This window comes from Triturus cristatus, chromosome 12 (genome assembly GCF_964204655.1).
Source record: "Triturus cristatus chromosome 12, aTriCri1.1, whole genome shotgun sequence".
Classification (NCBI taxonomy): Eukaryota; Metazoa; Chordata; class Amphibia; order Caudata; family Salamandridae; genus Triturus; species Triturus cristatus.
Window position 1 is genome coordinate 145,447,537 of NC_140595.1, and position 21,964 is coordinate 145,469,500.

A 21,964-nucleotide genomic window follows, 5' to 3' on the forward strand; every position below is an offset into this window, starting at 1 on the left:
CCACTCATCTGGGCGGCGAGTGAAATGGCTGGGTGCAACTCAGCTGGCCGGTGAAAGAAACGGCGGGGTGCAACTCAGCTGGCCGGTGAAAGAAACGGCTGGGGTGCCCTCATCTGCTGGCGAGCCTCCACCTGGGGAGGCGGGGGAGGCCCGTCCGCGTCGCTTCCCCCCGCCAGGGCACCCTTCGTTGTTGAAGGAAGAAGAAGAGAATGGGAAGATCCGCACAACGTGGCAGACCCCACCTCGGCGTTGCCAGGGTCTTGGCGCCGCATGTAGCTTCCGGCCTATTCGCACAGTTGTCCGCCACTGATGTCGATGGATTTTTTGCATGGCTTTTATAGCCCAAAGCCGACTAAAAGGACCGCCCAAAACAGGCCAATGTTGCAACTTCGAGGAAGGAGAGGCGAGGACGGTGTCACGCGGACGTAAATGCTTTGGGATGGAGGTTGCAGCAGATTGTCATGTAAATAGTTGTTTAAAACGTGTTTTAACTTGTTCACCCTGTCGGAATGTTGTTATACCTATAAGTTATTAAAATGTTTTAATCATACTACTTTGTTGGAGTGTTGTACATATTTGCAATCTAGTTACTGTGTAATCGGAGAACGGCATAGTCCAATTGTGTGTGATCCTAGTCCAGTTCGGTGACGTCGATGGTGGGTATCAGCAGGCTTCCGGTTGTGTGGGATTTTTGTCGTGTTTACTGGGCGGGGTGGGTGGTAGGGCAGACATGTTTAGGCAGCGAGAGCGATGGAGCCGAGCTACCTCGTGGCCGTCTTGACCGTGAGCTTGGCTCCTTCCCCTAGTTTCATATATCCCACAAAGGAATATTTCCTAGCGTCTTTTTAGTTTTGTAGGGTCAAAAAAAAGATCCCACCAGTGGCCACTGACTCTCGGGGTCCCCCTTTGTATATTTATGCCATAGCTTGCTATAAGCTACGGCGACTAGTCCATATTTAGTGAACATGTCCTTATTAGGGGTGCCTTCCAGTGGAGCCGGATGGTCCACCTCTAATAAGCGGTCCGGGCAGAACCAACTACCAATCAGTGGGGAGAAGATAGGCATGACGGGTTACAACGGGGACAAAAGTCAGCACTACCTATCTTTTCACTGCTTGCAAAGACTAGACAGAATATCTCTATTCCTCGTTATTTGTAAGCAGAGAATACCTCCAAAGAACCAATATCGAACAACTAGTGTTCGGACAATCAATCAATCAATGGGGAGATAAAGATAGGCACGACGGGTTACAATGGGGACAAAAGTCTGCGTTACCTACCCTTCACTATTTGCAAAGACTAGACAGAATATTTCTATTCTACGTTATTTGCAAACAGAGAATATCTCAAAGAGCACTATCCTTCAAAACAATCAATATTCGGACAATCAATCAGTGGGGAGATAAAGATAGGCACGACGGGTTACAACGGGGACAAAAGTCTGCGTTACCTACCCTTCACTATCTGCAAAGGGAGAGAGAGAGAGAGAGTATTTCTACTCCTCCCCGTTTGTAGACAGCGAATATCTCAAAGAGAACAATCAATAAGCAATACTAGTATTTTTTCATCAATCAATCAATCGTTTCGCAATTTGTCGTGTTTCACGACCTTACCCGGACCGCGTGGACAGTTTCTCGTCTTCCGCCTCCAGCGCCCGATCGTCCTCTACTCTTCGTTATTGCCGCGGCACTCCTGATGGTTCCCAGTCAGGACCGTAGATCACTCGAGAGAGGTCTGCTCGGAATCAGTGAAGTTCGGATGATCGGCTGCCAGACGAGGGTCTATCGGGCAGGAGCTCTCCCGATCGTTGCAGTCGTTCACTCTGTCGTCGGGACCTCTCCCACTGGATCCACGTGTCGCTGATGGGCCCCACGCTTGGAACGCCAATTGTTAAATGGTAGCGGCAGTCGCAGTCGATAACCTTTCAAGTATTGCCCGGCGGTAATCGCCTCTTATACCATTCGATGCTAAACCAACAAAGAGGCAGGCGCCGGAGACTGGAAGGCAGGAAACAAAGTTTTATTCTCTCCGGAGGAGAACACATCAGATCAGACAGCAAGGTATCGTCACGAGGTGCTCTAACTGCATCTCTGAGACCTGGCCTCTTATACACACGTTTATGACTTTATTGCAGGGTTATCATACATGGCACATTCTTGAGATCACTTTGATGCATGAAAGAACATCCTCAGAATCCCTGGCTCAGATCCGATCCCACGCATAGCTACAGTAGAAGTTCTCACCCCACCCGCAGTAGGAGATGGCTATCACACAGCAGGATCTTCCGCCAGTTCCCGGGGGTGTGTGCAACCGGTCGGGTCTCAGGGGGTGGGGGCCTTGATCTGCTGTAATCCCTTTGATGTGGGGTGTTTCCCTTACAGTAGGGGCAATAAACTGCATCCGCAGGGCTAGGTGATGGCCTGGGATCGGTTCGGACAATCGGGCGCGGAGGAAGGGGGTTATCAGAAAGGATGTATGACCATGTATGGGATGAAAGGAGGTGTTGGTCAGGCACGGGGTGCGATTCCATGGCAGGGTCGCGCAGAAGGAGAGGTTTTACGGCCCATGTATGAGAGAGCGGGGGTGGCCAGCGCGCGGGGGATGTTCGCAGCGCCTGAGGGGCGCGCTGGTGATCGGCAATGAGCGGGGAGAGAGAGTGGGGTGCCTAAAATTGCGGCCGTGCGTTCGCTGTGCGTGGCACTGGGGAGAGGCAAGATGGCGCAGATAATGTTCAGTTACAAGCTAAATTTCCACAACGGGAGGGGGGTGGTGGCAAAATGGCACATCGCCTTCAGCTCCAGGCACCCACTTGGTACCTGTGTGATCCCTCTTGAAACCGGACCCTGTCTGCCACATGGTTCAGGGAAATGTTGGGGGCACTTGTGCCCACAAGTGCACAACTAAAATGCTCCTGCAAAAAGGGGCCCCCCAGAGTACATCCCCGCCAGCCTGTGAATGGCGGTTGAACCGCCATATACAGGCTGGCGGGTATGCAGCATCCTAATCTGGCGGACGGTGCTTATTAGGCACCACCACAATTTTGTGGATGCAGGGTGGGTTCGACATGCAATTGTAACGATTGCCTGTGTCAGACCCGTGGCAGACGGACTTCCCGTCCGCCAGCAAACCGCCCACCATCCTAATCTGGCGGGCGGAGAATGGCCGCATGATGGTGGTGAATACGCCACCGGCAGGCTGCCGGTGGCGTATTTACCGATATCGTAATGACCCCCTCAGTTCTTTCTCTATTTACTCGTTCAGCCAGGGTCTACAATTTCTTGCTCTAGACCAGTGGTTCCTAACCTTTTCACTTTTGTGGACCCCCAATTAATCATTAGTCGAATCTAGAAACCCCCACTGAATCATTATTGGAATCCAGTGCCCCCCCCCCCTCCCACTGAGTCATTGCTGGAAGCCAAGTAATATGGATGATTTGAACTGCTAAATAATACACAAAATTACAGAAGCAAGCATTCAAGCAAATGCACATATGATATATTTTTTTTTATTTAATTCACAAATATATATATTTTTTTTAATTAATTTTAATGGGAAGTTTGGAGCTTTTCTAAATTAAATTAAGGTTACCCATCGTCTACACTATGTTCTCTTTGATACACTTGCGCTGCACCGACTCAAGACTTGGAAATCAATCTAACAATACCAACTCAATTTTTAATCTCCATTTTCAAATTCCTAGACATTTACAGAACATTTTAAAATTTTACATTTGCTTTATTTATACACACTTTAATAATCTATCAATACTACTGAATTGTCTAAGCAGTCGCGGACCCCTAAATAGGCTTCATGTCCCCCCTAAGTGTCCCCGGCCCACAGGTTGAGAACCACTGCTCTAGACTTCAATATAAAGTAAGGTCTCTCACTTGTTAAGCAGCGATTCTAATTTGACATAAGAATGTTCTAAAAGTTGCTGCAATTCCTTGTACCATCTAGTACCACAATGATCTTTTTCCTTTGATTGTGATAGCAGATACATTTGAAGCTCTTAACGAAAGAGGATCCATGTTTACTGCTTCCAATACATAACTCTCATCTGGGTTCAAAAAGTCAAGCTCAGAGATCACTATTAAAAACTCAGCACTCAGTCTGTTTTAATGAACCAAATATAGGTTCAAGAACCCACACCATTGCCTTAGTGCCCCAGACTCTAAGCTTGGGTAACTCATTTAAATGATATAAACATTTACTTGCAAACAGCAAGGCACCTGACCTAGTGCTCGGTGGTTGGCTTCTGGAGCTCAAGATGAGGCTTAGATATAGAATGTGGGCTCTGGAGCTCAAGATGAGACTTAGATATAGAATGTGGGCTCTAGAGCTCAAGGTGAGGCTTTGATATAGAATGTGGTCTCTGGAGTTCAAGATGAGGCTTAGATATAGAATGTAGGGTCTGGAGCTCAAGATGAGGCTTAGATATAGAATGTGGGCTCAGGAGCTCAAGGTGAGGCTTAGGTATAGAATGTGGGTTCTGGAGCTCAAGGTGAGGCTTAGATATAGAATGTGGTCTCTGGAGCTCAAGATGAGGCTTAGATATAGAATGTAGGGTCTGGAGCTCAAGGTGAGACTTAGATATAGAATGTGGGCTCTGGAACTCAAGATGAGGCTTAGATATAGAATGTGGGCTCAGGAGCTCAACATGAGGCTTGGATATTGAATGTGGGCTCTGGAGCTCAATATGAGGCTTAGGACCATATGTAACAACACATTTCCCCATAGACACAGAATGGGCAAAACCCTTTGATACATCTGGCCCTCAGATCTCAAATGTGGGCTCTGGAGCTCAACATGAGGCTTAGATATAGAATGTGGGTTCTGGAGCTCAAGGTGAGGCTTAGATATAGAATGTGGCCTCTGACGCTCAAGATGAGGCTTAGATATAGAATGTAGGGTCTGGAGCTCAAGGTGAGGCTTAGATATAGAATGTGGGCTCTGGAATTCAAGATGAGGCTTAGATATAGAATGTGGGCTCTGGAGCTCAAGATGAGGCTTAGATCTAAAATGTGGGCTCTGGAGCTCAAGATGAGGCTTAGATATAGAATGTGGGCTCTGGAACTCAAGATGAGGCTTAGATATAGAATGTGGGCTCTGGAACTCAAGATTTACATAAGTGAGGAATACTCCTAGGTTCAAGCACCCAAATTCAGGACTTTGCACCCCTTCCTGAAGCCCATCGATGAACTGTCGAAATACATTGTGGGGATAAACATAGTTGCTGAACTTTCCAACCAAAGCTGTTAAACATATTTACTTTATATAAAATCACCCCTCCAAAAATATATACATTTACTTAATTATTCATAAAGCGCACCTCCGCTGACTGTATATTGGTGCTAGGAGGCCTAAAGTTAAAAAGAAAAGGAAAAAGAGAGAAGGTTTTTGTTAGGGATAGTATCATGCAAGAAAAAGGTTGTCCATTAACATAATGTGCCACTCCTCAGTTCCTCACTCTCTCTGTAAAGGAATTGCTTTATTCTGCAATTCAAACCCCTGTTCGGTATAGTGACTCAAAAATGTCAGAAAATTAATCAATTTGTGCTAGAAGAAAACTCCACTTCCCACTCAACCCAATCCCTAACGTTGTCGACGGCAAATGTGGATTAATGGGCAGTGAAGCCACTGCGAAACCCAAAGGCCACAGTCAACCTCTTAGATCAGACCCAATAAGTTAGGAACCCCACTACAGTCAACAAACCTTGGCATGACTCTAACCATAGTTAGCAGCACTCAACAAGCTGTCCATAAAGGAGTTAAAGCATATATCTCCACGAAGCAGCCTCTAGTGTGAGAATACCCCGGTCCCTTTTTCAAGTTGCAAGTTATGCATTGTAATTGTTAGTCGTGCAGTACCTTGTATAGATGGCATTGGTGTGATGCTCACTGTATTTAAAGTAATATGTAGCATGGTATCAATAGAGTTAAAAGGGATGATGGTATCATGCAGGTATTACTACAACAAGAGGATACTTCACAAGACGAAGGGAAAGAGATTCACATACAAATTCAACTTCAGCAAGCTCATCTTCTTCAACTACCCGGTCTGGGACTCAAGGCCGCCCCCGCAGCCGCTGTTGATGGGAGCCGGAGTGTATCGCCCTTCCTTTTTGACGGCTGGGATGCAGAGTCAGGTATGTCTAGAATCTGCGTCAACCAACCCATATCATCATGTTGCCAGCATAAACATTCATTTTATTTGTTCAACCCATTACTTCTTGAAGTGATCAATAGAAGACCCTTTAATTTATTTAGGATAAATATTTACATCCAGTTTCATAAAAAAAAATAGTCTGCTTTCACTTGACGAAATAGGCTATATCATTTACCATTTCAGATGCAGCATATGGTTTTAATATCTAGTCAATATCTAGTTAAGCTCTTATATCACTACTTTCTCTGTTTCAGCAATGCAACTGCATCATGATCGCTACAACTTTTATCCCATTTTAAATAGTCATCCATTCTTCTCAGTCAGCTCCACATTGGGCCATTCTTGGTTATATATGTTACCTGCTAGCTTGAGTCTTTAATTTCTTCTTTGACAACCTGGTATACAATCTCAGTCCAATGTCAAATTCTTCAATAAAGGATTCACCAAATGTTTCTATTTGCACAGAGTGCCTGCCCCTGCAATATCATAAAAAACAATGCAAAAACAACTTGTAGAGCTCACAGCTGCCAAAAACAGGTCTCTCAATTAGTAACCCTCAGTTATTAAATAACCAGGTCTTTAATCGTTTCCTTAACTAATATTCATTAGAAATCTAGCCCGGTAAGAGAGGAGCCTCATTCCAAGCCTTGGTGGCCTCGGCTTGAGGCGGAACCTGGGGATCCCTAGATCTAAGGTCTCAAGGTGGTACATAGAGAGACATCCTTCTGCATAAGTATTGTATTGTATTGTAATGGGATGTATGTCGTTACAACGCACACTTTTACAACGCATGCACTTACAACGCATTTTTTACAACGCAAAATCCATTACAACGCACTATACACTTACAACGCATGACACTACAATGCATTTTTAAAAACTGCCTTTACAACGCACACCATTACAACGCATAATATTAAATTGCATTTAAGGTAAGTATTAGATAGTATAGGGGTAAAAATTACTTTTCTAACTCCAGGGGGTGCAACAGTAGGGTAAGTGTTGGATAGTATAGGGGTAAAAATTACTATTCTAACTCCAGGGGGTGCAACAGTAGGGTAAGTGTTGGATAGTATAGGGGTAAAAATTACTATTCTAACTCCAGGGGGTGCAACAGTAGGGTAAGTGTTGGATAGTATAGGGGTAAAAATTACTATCCTAACTCCAGGGGGTGCAACAGTAGGGTAAGTGTTGGATAGTATAGGGGTAAAAATTACTATTCTAACTCCAGGGGGTGCAACAGTAGGGAAAGTGTTGGATAGTATAGGGGTAAAAATTGCTATTCTAACTCCAGGGGGTGCAACAGTAGGGTAAGTGTTGGATAGTATAGGGGTAAAAATTACTATTCTAACTCCAGGGGGTGCAACAGTAGGGTAAGTGTTGGATAGTATAGGGGTAAAAATTACTTTTCTAACTCCAGGGGGTGCAACAGTAGGGTAAGTGTTGGATAGTATAGGGGTAAAAATTACTATTCTAACTCCAGGGGGTGCAACAGTAGGGTAAGTGTTGGATAGTATAGGGGTAAAAATTACTATTCTAACTCCAGGGGGTGCAACAGTAGGGTAAGTGTTGGATAGTATAGGGGTAAAAATTACTATTCTAACTCCAGGGGGTGCAACAGTAGGGTAAGTGTTGGATAGTGTAGTGTAATATTATGCGTTGTAATGGTAGGCGTTGTAATGGAATGCGTTGTAAAGGTAGTTTTTAAAAATGCGTTGTAGTGTCATGCGTTGTAAGTGTAGTGCGTTGTAATGGATTTTGCGTTGTAAGTGTAGTGCGTTGTAAAAGTTGCGTTGTAAAGGTTGTTCCCCATTGTAATTGCATTTATATATCGCTTACCACCCCTGACGAGGCGTTGAAGTGCTTTTTCGGCTAGTAGCACGCTACTCCGGAACCCAAGAAGGATTAGTGTTGAATTAGTATAGTGAAATATGAAAGTAATTTGAGTGGTGGATAGGTTAGTCAGTTATTTGGATTCAGAATGATAGCGGAGGGATAGAAGAAGGAAAGAGGTTTGCATTTATATAGTGCTTGTTACCCCTGATGGGGTGTTGAAGCGCTTTTTTTTTACGAGTAGCACGCTACTCCGGAACCCATAAAGTTTTAGTGGTGAATTAGTATAGTGAAATATGAAAGTAATTTGAGTGCTGGATATTAGTCAGTTATTTGGATTGAGAGGGATTGCGGAGGGATAGAAGCGGGAAAAAGGCTTGCATTTATATAGTGCTTGCTACCACTAATGAGGTGTTGAAGCGCTTTTTTCGGTGTGTAGCACGCTACTCTGAACCCATAAAATATTAGTGGTGAATTAGTATAGTTAAATATGAAATTTGATAAGTGTACATGTTAGTCTGTTATTTTGATTGAAGAAGATAGTGGAGGGTTAGAAGAGTGAAGGATTTAGAGATTTTTCTTTGTTTTTTTGGACGTTTAACAGTAGTGGGAGGCTTGGGATAGGTAAAAGGGGATGTGGAAGGGAAGAGTCAGAGGGAAGAGTTTAGGAAGGCTTGTTTTGGGTGATCAGTATTGCAAGTGGTTGGGGGCCTCTCTGTGAAGGGAACAAAAGCAATAACCAAAGCTTTAAAATTAATATGTTTCGCAATCGAAAGCCAATGTACTCCTTTAAGGTGTGCCACTACCGATTGGAGTCTAGAAATATCTAAAATCAACCTGGCCACGTAATTTTGAACAACGTGCAGATGCTTAATCAGATAACCAGGATGTCCCAAGAACAAAGCATTTGCATAATCAAGTCGGGAGGTGATTGCAATATGAACTATAATTTTCGGGGATTCAAGCGGGACAAGCGCTAAATGTCTTCTTCAGTGAACCAATCACAGAAAAACACATCCTTGCCAGTGATGTAATTTATGGGCAAAATGGGAGCCCGATGTCAAACATGACCACAAGATTTTTTGCCATTGCTGGGGTAGATGACCAGCTCCCAATTCAGTCATTTGACCAACTAGGCTTATTGTGGCCAAAGAGAAGAATATCGGTTTTGGCAGAGTAAGAACGCAAGCAGTTTTTATACATTAAGTCGACTATCTCTCAGAGGCGGCACTTAAAAGTCGGCTGTTCTCCAATAGAGTAATCACCCAGTGAGAACATAAGTTGTGGATCATCCGCATAGGAAATAACCCAAATGCCAAAGGCCTTAACAATGGCGGCCAAAGGTGCCATGATGCATTAAATAAAGTAGGGCTCAGGGAAGACTCTTGAGAAACCCCACATTTAAGTACCTTAACAGGGGATGAATAAGGCTCCAACCTCCAAATGAGTGTCCCCTTTATGACAAAAAAGACTGCAAAATGGTGCCACATACATTAAAGTCAGCTAGTCTGGACAGAATTTATTTGATGAGAAATACAACGCTGAGAGATCCAAGCTGATAGGGTGGCGCTCTGCCCCTGATAGTTTTTAATAGATTCAGAGACCTCCAACAGAGCTGTTTCCATACTATATCTAGGGAATAAACTAGATTGGGAAGGATGTAGTAACTCATTTTGTTCCAGAAATACATTGAGTTGCTGATTTACCAGCTTTTCCGACACTTTAGATGCAGCTGGTAGCAGCCAGACATGTCTAAAATTATTCAGCTCTGTGGGGTCTGCCATGTTTTTTTTTTATCAATGGGATGAACGTTGCCTGCTTCCATTCCTTAGGAACCACACCTGAGGCAGTGAATCATTAAAAATTGTATTTTAAATAGGGTTAATAATCTCAACTGCCGAAGTCATTGCATTGGGCAGGCACGGATCCATTGGAGAACCCAAACAGCATTGTAGAATGGCCTGCCTGGAATCTTTCAAAGAGATCTCCTTAAAACAAACAAACTTACCACCATGAAAGACATTCAAGTGTCCCTCTGGGACTGTACACAAAATGGGCCTCATTCACAAAGGTAACTTTACACATATAGATTTAATCACGTGTATATTTATGCTTTCACTTAGGAATAAATCTACACGTTTTACTTTACTGTGCATATATTTTATACATTTGCCAATATTGTTTAATTTTCTAAACAGTCATGAACTCCCTTCGGGTCTCCAGACTATATGTTAAGAAACACTGTTTTACCAAATGTGTAGCATACAACGTCACTGACAAGCCAGACATATTGGGAACTGAAACACTGCAGACACTGCAATGTAGAGTACTAAGGGCAATTGGACCACAAGCATTAGACTGGGCAAAAGCAGAAACGGCTGCTCAAGGTGGCTGATTCTTAAATGGAAGGAAGAAAAGGCAGGATCACACGAAGCATGAAGCAGAGAGACCAGCGTTGGGATTAGGGGCTAGAGTATTGAACTCAAAGAGGAGCCGATGGGAGCTACAGGGGCCCTGAAGGCTTGGAGCTAAAGCAGGGTGCAGGGGAGCAATGGAACAAAGCACTGGAGAGGCGGTGGGCAGCTCTGTTTTGCAATCAGAAAATAGGTCAAAACCAAACCATCTGAGATTTGTAGTTCTTCGAGTGCTAAATTGTCATTTCTATGTTTTCAGAATGGGTTCTGCAGTCTTGTACATCATGACTTAATTCGGACTGAAGGGTTTGTGAAAACATTTAGATGCAAGCCAAAATTCAGAATTAATATTTATGCTAAACATCAAGTCATAATTGATCCACAAAACAGGTCTTTTATGGCCAACTGGGAGCCCCATGGCTGTAGAAGGCTTCACCCTAGGATCGGTGTACCTCAGATCATAAAGTTATTTGCCTAATGCTACCAGTGTAGGTAAACATTACGGGATATCATGGTTAATTTGAATTTAAAATAAGGTTTAGGGTTAGCATTAAAAAGCTCACTCCTTTTTATTTCTCATCAGGTCCTCCAAAATATGATTCTTGCTCGCCGGACATTGGCAGACCAATTGGCTTTCCACCGAACCATGCAGGATCCACTGGCCTTTGACCACACCATCGACAAGAAAAGGAGCAGTGTTGAAAGTAAGCAGAGCTTAATTTGACCAGGTGTTTCCAGGGCTCAGCATAGGTACCTGAGATGCCTGGATTCATGGTGACTGTGGAGTGGCTGGACAACTGAGTGTCTTGCAGCTATTAAATGCTTCATTTGCAGAAGCATGGCTAAGTGTGAAAGACATGGACTCATTTTATTTCCAGGTCAGCACTTTTATCACCTTAAAGTGGAGGTGGCACTGGTAGCACATAAGGCTTCTTATAGGCCGGTTACAACCACAAGTGGGGAGAGCCTCAAGCTCAACTTCTATTGGGGGAGGTTGGTCCATGGGGGGTCAGACTAGTGCTGTACTTTCAGCTTTCTCCCAGCTGAACGGTTCAATGACCTAGGACCACTTGGTTGGTCTGACACTGGCATCATTAGATTTGGATTTAGGGCTCGATTTTGGTGGTCGCACTGCCAGCCCACAGCTGCGGATGTCGAGAGAATGCTACCAAGCTGGTGGCATCCCGACCACCGCATTAGGAGTTTCCTGTGGGGCTGGCGGTATGTGGGCGGCGGAGTACTGGCTGCAGCATTCTTCAGCTCCAGAAAAAAGCCATAAGCCAATGCCGGCCATGATGCAGTGCCTCCTGTCAGCCTGGCTCACTGTTTCCCTGCAACATGATATGCAGGCGAAACAGTGTGCTCACCGACCTGACGGCATAGATGGGCATCACTGGAGTACCAGCCACATTACACAAGGGCACACACTTTCACCCTAGAGCCAGTCATTAAGACTCATTACCTGCCTTTCCACTGACTGACTTATGGCGGTGTTCCCCTCCGTGTATATGTCTGCAGAAAGTCAAGTCATAATTGAGCCGGCAGTCAAAATGCCGGCACCGCCACCATTTGCCACCTCTTCCTTTCCTGCCGCAAGATCAGAGATGTTGTCGGCAGCGGTCGGACTGCCAAAAACAAAACAGCGGTTCCCTTACCACCGGGGTCGTAATCAGCTCTTAGAGTCCTGGAAACAGAAATAAGAGTCTTCGAGATGACATTTAGAAGGCAAGTAAAGAATGGAGCCATATTTTTTTGAATACTGGTTCTTGTAGCTTGGTTTTTCCTACTAAAGGTGGAACTACAAATACCAGAATGCAAAGGGAAAAAAAAACAAGAACTGAACAAGCACTCACACAACACAGTACAACACTAAATCAATCAACTCTGCATACATGTGCAAAGCCTTTCATGTGAATCAAATGGCAAAATGTAATGTGTATATTTGCGTTTCTTTACAGCTAGAAAGTGCTTATATCTTGCTGACATTTAAAAACAAGCATTGGCATAGCCAATAGGTCTCGCCTTTGGGAACTTATGCAACAGTTGCATAACTAAATACTTATAAGGTCCCAAAAGCGAGACCTATTGGCTATGCAAAGCGGCCCTGTGGCCGTGAAAGTGATCGTGATCAAACATCAAAGCGGCCGTTGGGCCGCGAAAGTGAAAGTAATCGCGGTAAAGCGTGGCGCGCACGCCCGCACACATGCACTGTAGCTCTAGGCTGGCCTGGTAGCACTTTTTGGAGCCCTCTCAATAAGTCTCGCCAGACCAGCGCATGCGCTGGGTCAGGCGAGACCTTACGAATCCCTTTTTGGATGCACTATACCTGACATCTGAAATAATTACTTTAACAATAGCCACCAGAGCTTTCCTCACTGCAGGAGTAAGCTTTATAAACAGTAATAAAATATTGTATAGTGGTTGCATCTATATACAGCTTGCTATCACTGATGAGGCACTGCCGTGCTTTACGTCAGGCAGTATGATGCTCTGGAGCCCAAGGTGAGCAGTTAATTCAGTGGTTATTGTTGGTTATTGAGTTTAGACTTGTGTCCTCAAGGAGACCATCCCATGCATTTACTCCAGTGAGTTTATGGTAGATGAAATTGGTAGGAGTTAAGTGTGATCATTAATGAGGGAGTATGTACATTCATTCATATGGTTGGTGGGATTCATATATTGGCTCGGTACTGCAAGGTTGCAGGGTATGGCTTCCATAGAAGGAGAGGTTGTAGTCTTTGAAATAAAGTGTGGGCTATTTGCAGCAATGCAATAATGGAAATTAATAAAAACATTCACAAGATGTAGAGTAGGCTGTACTCAGAGACAGGAGGCTTGGGGAAAATGTTACTCCATGTGCCATTCCCCTACCCCCTCCTGGAGTATTTTGAGACACTGTAGATGGCGGCTGGCCCCTTATTCCAATGGCTCTGCAGATTGTGATTCTGGTGCAAACTCATGTTCACACGGAATTGGGATTCTGACACTGATGTTCATTGGTCACCTTGTGATGTGTGCCCACATGATTTTCACCAGGTAAGGCCTGTAACATGCCATGCAAGCACACTCTGAGAGGTCCAAGTTTCAAGGCTTAAGCATGGCTGGGAAACAAAGGGAGCACTTTCTGCCTTTCCAAGGTCCAGCACTTCTAAGGGTAGAGAAATCACACCTGTAAAATTAGTGTTTATTGGGCATGTCATTTTCTCCTGGATTTCAGTGTGACTCTTATTGCCCCCCCTAGCGATTACCCAAGTGTGAACGTAAATGGGATATTCTATTCTGGAAGATTTGGGAGGAGGACATTTCTAGGGTCTGTCTAGCTAGGGTATTTGACCCACCCAAAACCATATTTTAATATCAGTATTTCATTCAAATGAGATCAATGAAAAAGTAGTTTTAAATATATTTTAAAAACGTCAATGCACTGATCTTGCATTTTATAAACTTGTAGCTTAGCAGTAGCGACTGATGGTGACAAAGCAAACCTCGGAGTCTATGTGGTGTTCAACTCGATATTGTGACGGAAAATGTCTATATGATGCATTACATGTTGGTGTTTCTTCCTAACAAAGCTTGGCACTTTCCTCAATGCAGGCTTTGCAAGGTGTGTGCACTTCAGGCCCTGTGTTTGTTCATTAGCAAGGTTTCTTCATGCGATATACATAATCATAATGCATACATACAGATGCTCAGCATTTGAACTCTTTTTTAAATGTCATTGTGCGATTCTTCTGGACTCACAGGGCTGCCATGCATGGAAATGATCCTTCTCTTATCTTTTATCGACATGTGTGTGATGTGTGTTCCAGTCTGGCCTGGAAACGTGCCTCAGTTTGCGCCCCTTGTCACAGAAAACCGACACTGCACAATAACTCTTCCAAAGGGGTATGTTTTACAATGTTTTGCACAAACCCTGGGGCAGATTTATGTTCCCCGGCGCATCCCTGCAAATCAGCATGGATGCACCAGGGAAAATGCGTCACGCAAGTTTGCCCTTGCGCCACCGCAGATGCGCCGCATTTACAATGCGGTGCATCCTGGCGCAAGGACAAGCAGATGCGTGACGCATGTGCCGTCGTAAGGTTGGCGCAGTGCTGAAGTTGTGTCGCAGGCGCGACGCAACTCCAGCACTGTTCCAACCTGCCCTATCTGTAACGTGGTGCGTCAAGCCTTACGCCTGCTTCAAGCAGGCGCAGGGTTTTGACGCATCAGCGTTGGAAAAGTGACTCAGTCAAATCTTATAGATTTCACTGAGTCACTTTTCAGGGGCGTTCCTGCGACGGAACGCCCCCCCCTGCGTTGACACGCCCACATGAAACCTGACGCAGGTTTCATGTGGCGCAGGGCTTTACACTGTGACGCATCTCCATAGATGCGTCACGATGTAAATAGGGCGCAACATGGCGCAGTTTTTACGCCGCCGCTGCGTCACGAAAGTGACGCAACAGCGGCGTAAAAGTGGCGCAAGTCCGATATAAATCTGCCCCCCTGTATTTAGACTCAAGCCCATTAGGATGCATCAGAACATTTCAGTATCCTTTTTGGGGAACGGGGATGAAGCAGAAGTGCATGCTATGGCCATAGCAGCAATGTGATTTAACTAGGAGCACAAGCTCAAAATAAGTAGACAATCCCATCCTCAATACGTTACATTTACAAATAGATTCTGGGGCATATTTACAAGGAAGTGGTGGAGTGCTGCGATGTGGCACATTTCGCTGCGCCGCGCTTCACCATTTCCGGAACGCAAGGATGCTCTGTATTTACAACAATACGGCGCACCTGTGTGTTTTCCCAAGCACTGGCTCTAAAATTAGTTGCCTAGCGACAACACAGACACCCTTGCGCCGTAGTGCAAGGGTGCCTGCATTGCAGCACATGATTGTTTATGTGCAGGAGTGTCCCTTCCTGCACATAAACAATCAATAATGACAATTTGCTACTTCTATGTGTGATGCATTCTGCATCACATAGAATTAGCAAATTGTTATTATTTAACTCCTTCGCTGCGGCGGGAATTCCGCCGCAGCGCTGGGGGGTGCGGGGGGCAGCGCGGTGGCGCTGTGCTCATGACGGAGCCGCTCCGTCATGAGCCACGGTTGAGCTGTGCTCATGACGGAACGGTTCCGTCATGACTCCGCCCAGTTGCATTGTCCCCCCGCACAGGCGGGGAAACTGCGCCGCGTGTGCGGAGCGGCCGCCAACGGTCGTGGCATGACGGAACCGCTCCGTCATGAGCACACGGCAACCGTGGCTCATGACGGAGCGGTTCCGTCATGAGCGGGGAAGGGGTTAATGTTTATGTGCAGGAAGGGACACCTTCCTGCACATAAACACTCATTCATGGTGTTTTGCTCTTTCTATGTGTGCTGCATTCTGCATCACATAGAATTAGCAAATTGTTATTATTTAATGTTTATGTGCAGGAAGGGACACCTTCCTGCACATAAACACTCATTCATGGTGTTTTGCTCTTTCTATGTGTGCTGCATTCTGCAGCACACATAGGAAAAGCAAAAACATGGAGAAATAAAGGCATTTCTCCTCGTTGCACCATTCCAACACCTGCTATTGCATGGCGTTAGTTTTGGGCACTGACTAAGATTTACAGATCTTGTAAATCTGAGGCAGCATCAAAAAGCAATGGGTGTTGCGGTGGAATGCCCACAGCACCACCCATTACAAGCCCCTTCCACGCAGAAAGGGTACCATATCTGCTAGGGTGGAGGAGCGTCGCACAACTGCTTTCTTGCAGTGTGAGAAGCAGAAACATAAAATGGTTAAACTATCATTAAATGTTCCTGCTTCTCGCACTGCAAGAAAGCTGAATTGTTTGGTTGTGGGCGGGCTGGTGGGCGGGGCTGCTCTACGAGCAGGACTGGGCAGGGAAAGACTGGTGTGCCCACTCCTGAGTGAGCATGACTGGTTTGGTCGGCCCTCTGGGGCCGCCCAAACCAGTCATTCGTACTCTGCCCTTTCTCCACGCAGGCTGCAATGCAGCCTACATGGAGAAATGGCCTCCCCATAAGTGCCTGGCTGGGCGGCGTCCCGACCAGCCACAAGGCTGCCATTGCAGCATTGTGATTGGCTTAGGGATGGCAGGGAGGCTGCCTGCTTCCTGTTCCTGTCGGAGGCAGGAGAGCAAGAGCCGAGAAAACGTGGGACCCATCCGGCCAGCGGACAGGTGCGTTTTAAAAATGTATTATTACATTTACCACCCCCCTCCCCGCGTGACCCCCTTGCTCCCTCGCCAGCGATTTATGCTGGTCATGACTGAGTGATGATCTGGTGGCGCAAGCCCCTTGTAAATATGCCCCTCTGTTTTTTGTTCTTTTCACTCATAAGTAACAATACCACATACAGTATATTCATTAAAGAGTTGACACTTCACGACCTTTATATTAATGGTTTGGGCAAGGCACTCCTGAAAGACAATCAAGATTTCCCTCAAGTAGCTGGATGTCCAATACCAGCTCTCCTGTATGCGGATGACGCGGTATTGATGTCCCACACGCAAATTGATCTTCAGAGGTTTTTCTAATTTTATGAAAGACCTTGGCCGAAGAGTGAATACCTCGAAGACTTTTATCATGCTGTGCGGCAATGGCAGTAAAAGGTCCAAGGACATGTTTATGACAGGAAAGAAGATTGGGGTTACTAAGAGATTTTCGTACCTCGGAATTCTCTTTGACCAAAATGATTCCTGGGTACAAGCAGTCTCAGCGAAAAAACTAGCTTTATTAAGAACAACCAACGCCCTTGCCAACTTTGCAAGAAAACTGGGTAGGAGACCATCAGTAGAGCTTATTAAAATTTACAAAGCAAAGTGTGTCTCCTCCGCGCTGTATGGGGCAGGGGTCTGGGGTTTTGCTGATTTGCTGCCGATACAACGGGTGGAAACTCTTTTTTAAGATACATTTTGTCTGTGCCGAACAGTACCTCATCGTATATATGTCATGCTGAGTTGGGCCTCCCTTTCATTTCTGATTTAATAAAACTAGAGCCTATTCTTTTATGGCATAGACTCTGGACTAGAGAAGAGACAAAGCTAAATAGAGATATTTTAACAGATAGTCTGAAATTGGAAGGGGCCCTAAAGATCCCATGGGTAAGATATGTTCGAGACTTCTTGCATGATCTAGGTCGCATAGAATACTTTACCGATCCAAGAGCTACTCAGATGACAGCTAGAAAAGAGCTAAAAAAAAAGAGGGTCTTTTGTTAATGGACACTATCAGAATGTCGTCAGAGGCTACAAAACCAATTGTCCAGCATAATCAGTTGATTTTAACTACTTTTAATATTCAACCCCATTTAACTTTTGTACCAGGTGTTTATGATAGGTTTTTATTGACCAGATTTAGGTTGGGGGTCTTTCACAGACTTGTTAGTTTAGGTTTCCGAAAATGAATGATTGGGCTCAAGACCTCCAAATGTGTCCTTGTGATAATTATTCAGCACAGGCTACTATACATGTTGTTCTTTTTTGTAGGTTCTATGCTGATTTGAGGAAAGTCTGTATTTTATCAGTCCTAAAATCGTTGGGGCTTCGACAATGCCGACCTGCTCTCATTGTATTACAACTGTTGGATAATGAGCACAGGGTTTTTAGGATTGTAACTTTTTTAAATTGAGTACTGAGGAAATGTATGTTTACCTAATTCATTGTTTTTAGAAACCGGTATTGGTATAATTCTATTATGTTTTAAATTTTTATAATGAATTGTTGATAATTTTCTTTGTTGTTTGGTATCCCATCTTATGTAATGATCTATGTGTTACTATTTTGTGCTTTTATAATTGTTTGATATAGCAATTGAATAAAGCTTTCCTTGACCTTGACCTCTACCGGTGTGTTGCACCCGACAAATTAAGTAACATTTGTTACGCAAAATACATACGTCCAATTTAATCTCTAAAATGCTTCACTGAATTTAAATATGTCTTGGATTTGTTTCATCGCCTGTCTCCCAGCCTTCAGAAAAATAAAAAATCAACACACAACACCAGCAGCTCTTTTTAGCAATCACAAAAACTATGTATTCTGTCTAATTAAAAGTAAATGTCACACTGTTTAACATGACAGCATCAACAGTTGGTGATTTTCAATGAGGTCTAAATACTGGCTGTCAAAAGCGAGAAACCAGACACAGAAAACTACATTTGATAGCCTAAGTAGGATTTAGAAAATGGCTCATGAAAACAGAAATATATCTGGTAGTGATAAAGAACTAGGCTTTAGTGTCCAGGGGAAACATCCTTTACCACGCAACCATTACAACGCGGTATGGTTACATCGTGGTTTTAACAACGCAAGTCGTTACACCGACTTGCACTGGAGGGCGCTGTAGGATAAGGAATAGTGTGAATTACTTTCCAACACCTTCCCTACTGTACGTAGACTGGAGTTGGAATAGTAATTCACACTATTCCTATGTCCAGCGCCCTCCAACGCAAGTCGATGTAACGACTTGCGTTGTTAAAACCGCGATGTAACATACCGCGTTGTAATGGTACGCGTTGTTACATCATACATCCGTGTCCAGTCACCTTTCAGTGTCCTGTCACCTTCAGATGTTGTCAGCACCTATAGGGCACCAGACTGACATTGTTGTATACAACTGAACATCACCATCTCCTGAGTGATCTTCTTGAACTTGAACATGATCTGCTCAGATTTGCTTTAATAATCGCCTTGACGTTGCTTTTTTGGGGGCTTATGGTTACATTGGCAGTATAATTATTTCATTTGCGTTTTAATATAGTGTAGCCATACTTAAAACAGGTGTAAGCACTCTACACACATTGTTGATATGAGACATCTCTTTACAAGGGAACTAATCTAAAAGAAGGACAAAGCCGTTATAATGCATGGGCACAATGGCGATTGCCTGGGGCCCCAACTTACAAAGGGCCTTTTTGTTAAAGTCATCTGTAACCACCAGGATACCACAGATGCCTCCTTGTAAAGCAGAGGAGAACTCACCAGGTGTCCACGAGTGGAATGATGGACCGGTTCTTTGAAACGGTGCAAGCGGTTTAGGACTTTTTTCTCTAGCCAGTTCTATGGTATCCTGATGGTTACAGGACAGTTTACACATATCTCTAGGGTTGCTACCATTGTTCCTTGCCCTGATGAAGACCACATAACAATCTTTTTTAGGGGTCAAAGCGTCAATGAACACCTTTGTTGCCGGCTACTAAGTTATTCTACTGTATGCTTTCGCATCTTGTTTAATTTGCATTCTTAAATTGTTTTTAGTTAACTTATTGGGACCACTTGCAGTACGAAATGTATGTCTATTCCTTCTATATATTGGCCCCTTTTATCTTTTTATTTTCTATTATCCTATGTATTGCTTTTTAAGATATCTATTATATCGAAATAAAGCTGATTGATTGATTGATGGTATAGGAATATTGTGCTATTAGAAATACATCATTTGTCAACACTGGTTATCTGTTGTTGCGCACATATATTCACCTGTGTCACAAACCACTTTCACTGCGCCATTTTGTTTGGAGCACCTATATAAACATTGGTAATGCACTTTGCTAAAGAACTCAATGATTTGAACATACATTTGTGTGTATGTAATAACTTTGCAAGAAATTGCCAAAGGAGTATAGGCTGTAAGATCTCCCAGACTAAGCCATTTGTGATTGCTGCTTAATGTACTGCCCTTATTCTCATGGCCATCAATCTGTTATGCCATCGGAGTAAGCTTTCCATCGACGGAACCAACTAGGGCTCTGTCGAAGGATATCTGAAGGTCGGCCCAACTTACAATAGGGCAGGTAGACAAAGAGTTCGGCAGAGAGGGTACTCCTCACAAGACAGGGTACCCTGCAAGACAAACTCAAACTCAGACTGTTGTGTTTCTGTAGGACTGCCCTTAAATGAGTGGGAAACACCAAACAAAACCATTAAAGTTAATCGATCAAGGGATTGGCATATCCCCCATAGTCGGAAGATCACATTGAAGGGCAGTCATCACACCATGTTCAGAAGGTTACCTGCAACACATCTTCAGATCTTTAAATGGCCAAATGAAAACACTACGAATGTCTCCTTAAAGACATCTGTCACAACATTGCTGTAAGGTATCCTTGGGTAATTATTTTCACCATTTTGAGAAGGCCACCTTGAAGACTCCTCTCCCACCATGTTCACAAGGTCACCAGACATACACTTTTCCTGACATGTTCAAAAATGCAACTAAAATAATAAATTTCAACCATGTTTCGATGGTCATTATAAGACATACTTAACATCATATTGAGAAGGTCACTGTAAGCACATCTCCCACTTTGTTTAACGGGTAACCCTTAAGATACCCACCTGGAGCAGGCCATTTTAAAGGCACCTCTCCCTCCATTTTTTAAAGGTTACTTACAGAGTTTAGAAGGAGCCTCAAAGACTCCTTTAATATTTTTGCCAGTTTACATTCTCAATAAGAAAACTAGAGAAGATCTCTAGATATGTTTGCTGCATATCAAGATTAGGTATTTGTAAAGTGGTCGCTCTGAACGTTGAGTTTTCGCTCTTTTTAGTGTTGAGTATTACAGGTTAAGAAATGTCCAATTCATTGATTCTATTTTTTCGTTTTATTTTCCTCTCTAGGATGCAATCCCATCCATCCGTCATGTCTTCTGGGTTCTTGTTGCCATTTCGGAGTTCAAGATGAACTTTTCCCCTTCTTCCCGTCAACCCCTCGCCCTTCAGGATGTGCTCCCCACACCGGGCAACACCTTGGCACTCCTCAGCTCTTCCCGGTCCCAAGCCCTCCTGGTTGGCCCGGGTTCTCTGGACACCTTTTCAAACACAGCCAACTATTAAAGGAAGAAAGAAGTCCACTCCTCAGCCGAACAGAGACTCTCAAAATAGAGAAGGCGTCATCAGGAACTCATCAAGAGTCTCCTAAGCCGCAGAAAAGATCATTCCAAGAGTTTCCTTTATTGAAAACACAGGGGAAGATGAAAGTACCAACCAGCGAGCGACCACAGGAAGCAGAGGGAGAAGGGGGAGGGACTTCCAGGTCACACTGCACTTATTCCTCAGAGACCTCCCCTGAACAAGAAAAGCACGATTAAGGAAATAGATCACAGGAGGATTATCTGAATCTGAAGAGCACAGGTGGAAGAGATGGGTGGGCTTCTCCGTTCACCTAATCAGCACATAAGGAGGCGCAAATACAGCACTTTCAGTGAAGTGTTACCTGATTTAAACCAGAATAGAACTGTGAAATATTTCCACACCTGGCCGCCATAAAGTGTGTATTTTCCTTTTGTACATTTCCCAGTGTGCACAAGAGTTTAAGTTTGTCCCCAACCTATCAGGCTTTCCTGCTTGAGAACAGTGTAATTTTACACGACTGCTTCTGAAAGGCCGCCTAATCAATAAATAATTTATCAGCTAATGTGAACCTAACTCAATCAGGGTCAAGTAAAATCTCATTATGACACAATTAGAAAGTAAGCCAGCAATGAAGTCAGTAGCAATTAAACCTCCCACACTTCTGCTTACTCAGTAGACTGATGTTGCTTCTCC

The 21,964-nt window shown here is 44.2% G+C and overlaps 1 protein-coding gene across 1 annotated transcript in view; it reads left to right on the forward strand.

The window, feature by feature from the left end:
• LOC146772935 (ETS translocation variant 3-like protein) overlaps positions 1-21,507 on the forward strand; it is a 43,680-nt gene extending 22,173 nt beyond the window's left edge. Inside the window, exons 3-5 of the mRNA XM_085638984.1 lie at positions 5,963-6,146; positions 10,997-11,117; positions 21,038-21,507. Coding sequence (XP_085495110.1) covers positions 5,963-6,146; positions 10,997-11,117; positions 21,038-21,507 — 775 coding nt within the window. The remainder of the gene's footprint in view (positions 1-5,962; positions 6,147-10,996; positions 11,118-21,037) is intronic.
• The last annotated feature ends 457 nt before the right edge of the window (positions 21,508-21,964 follow it).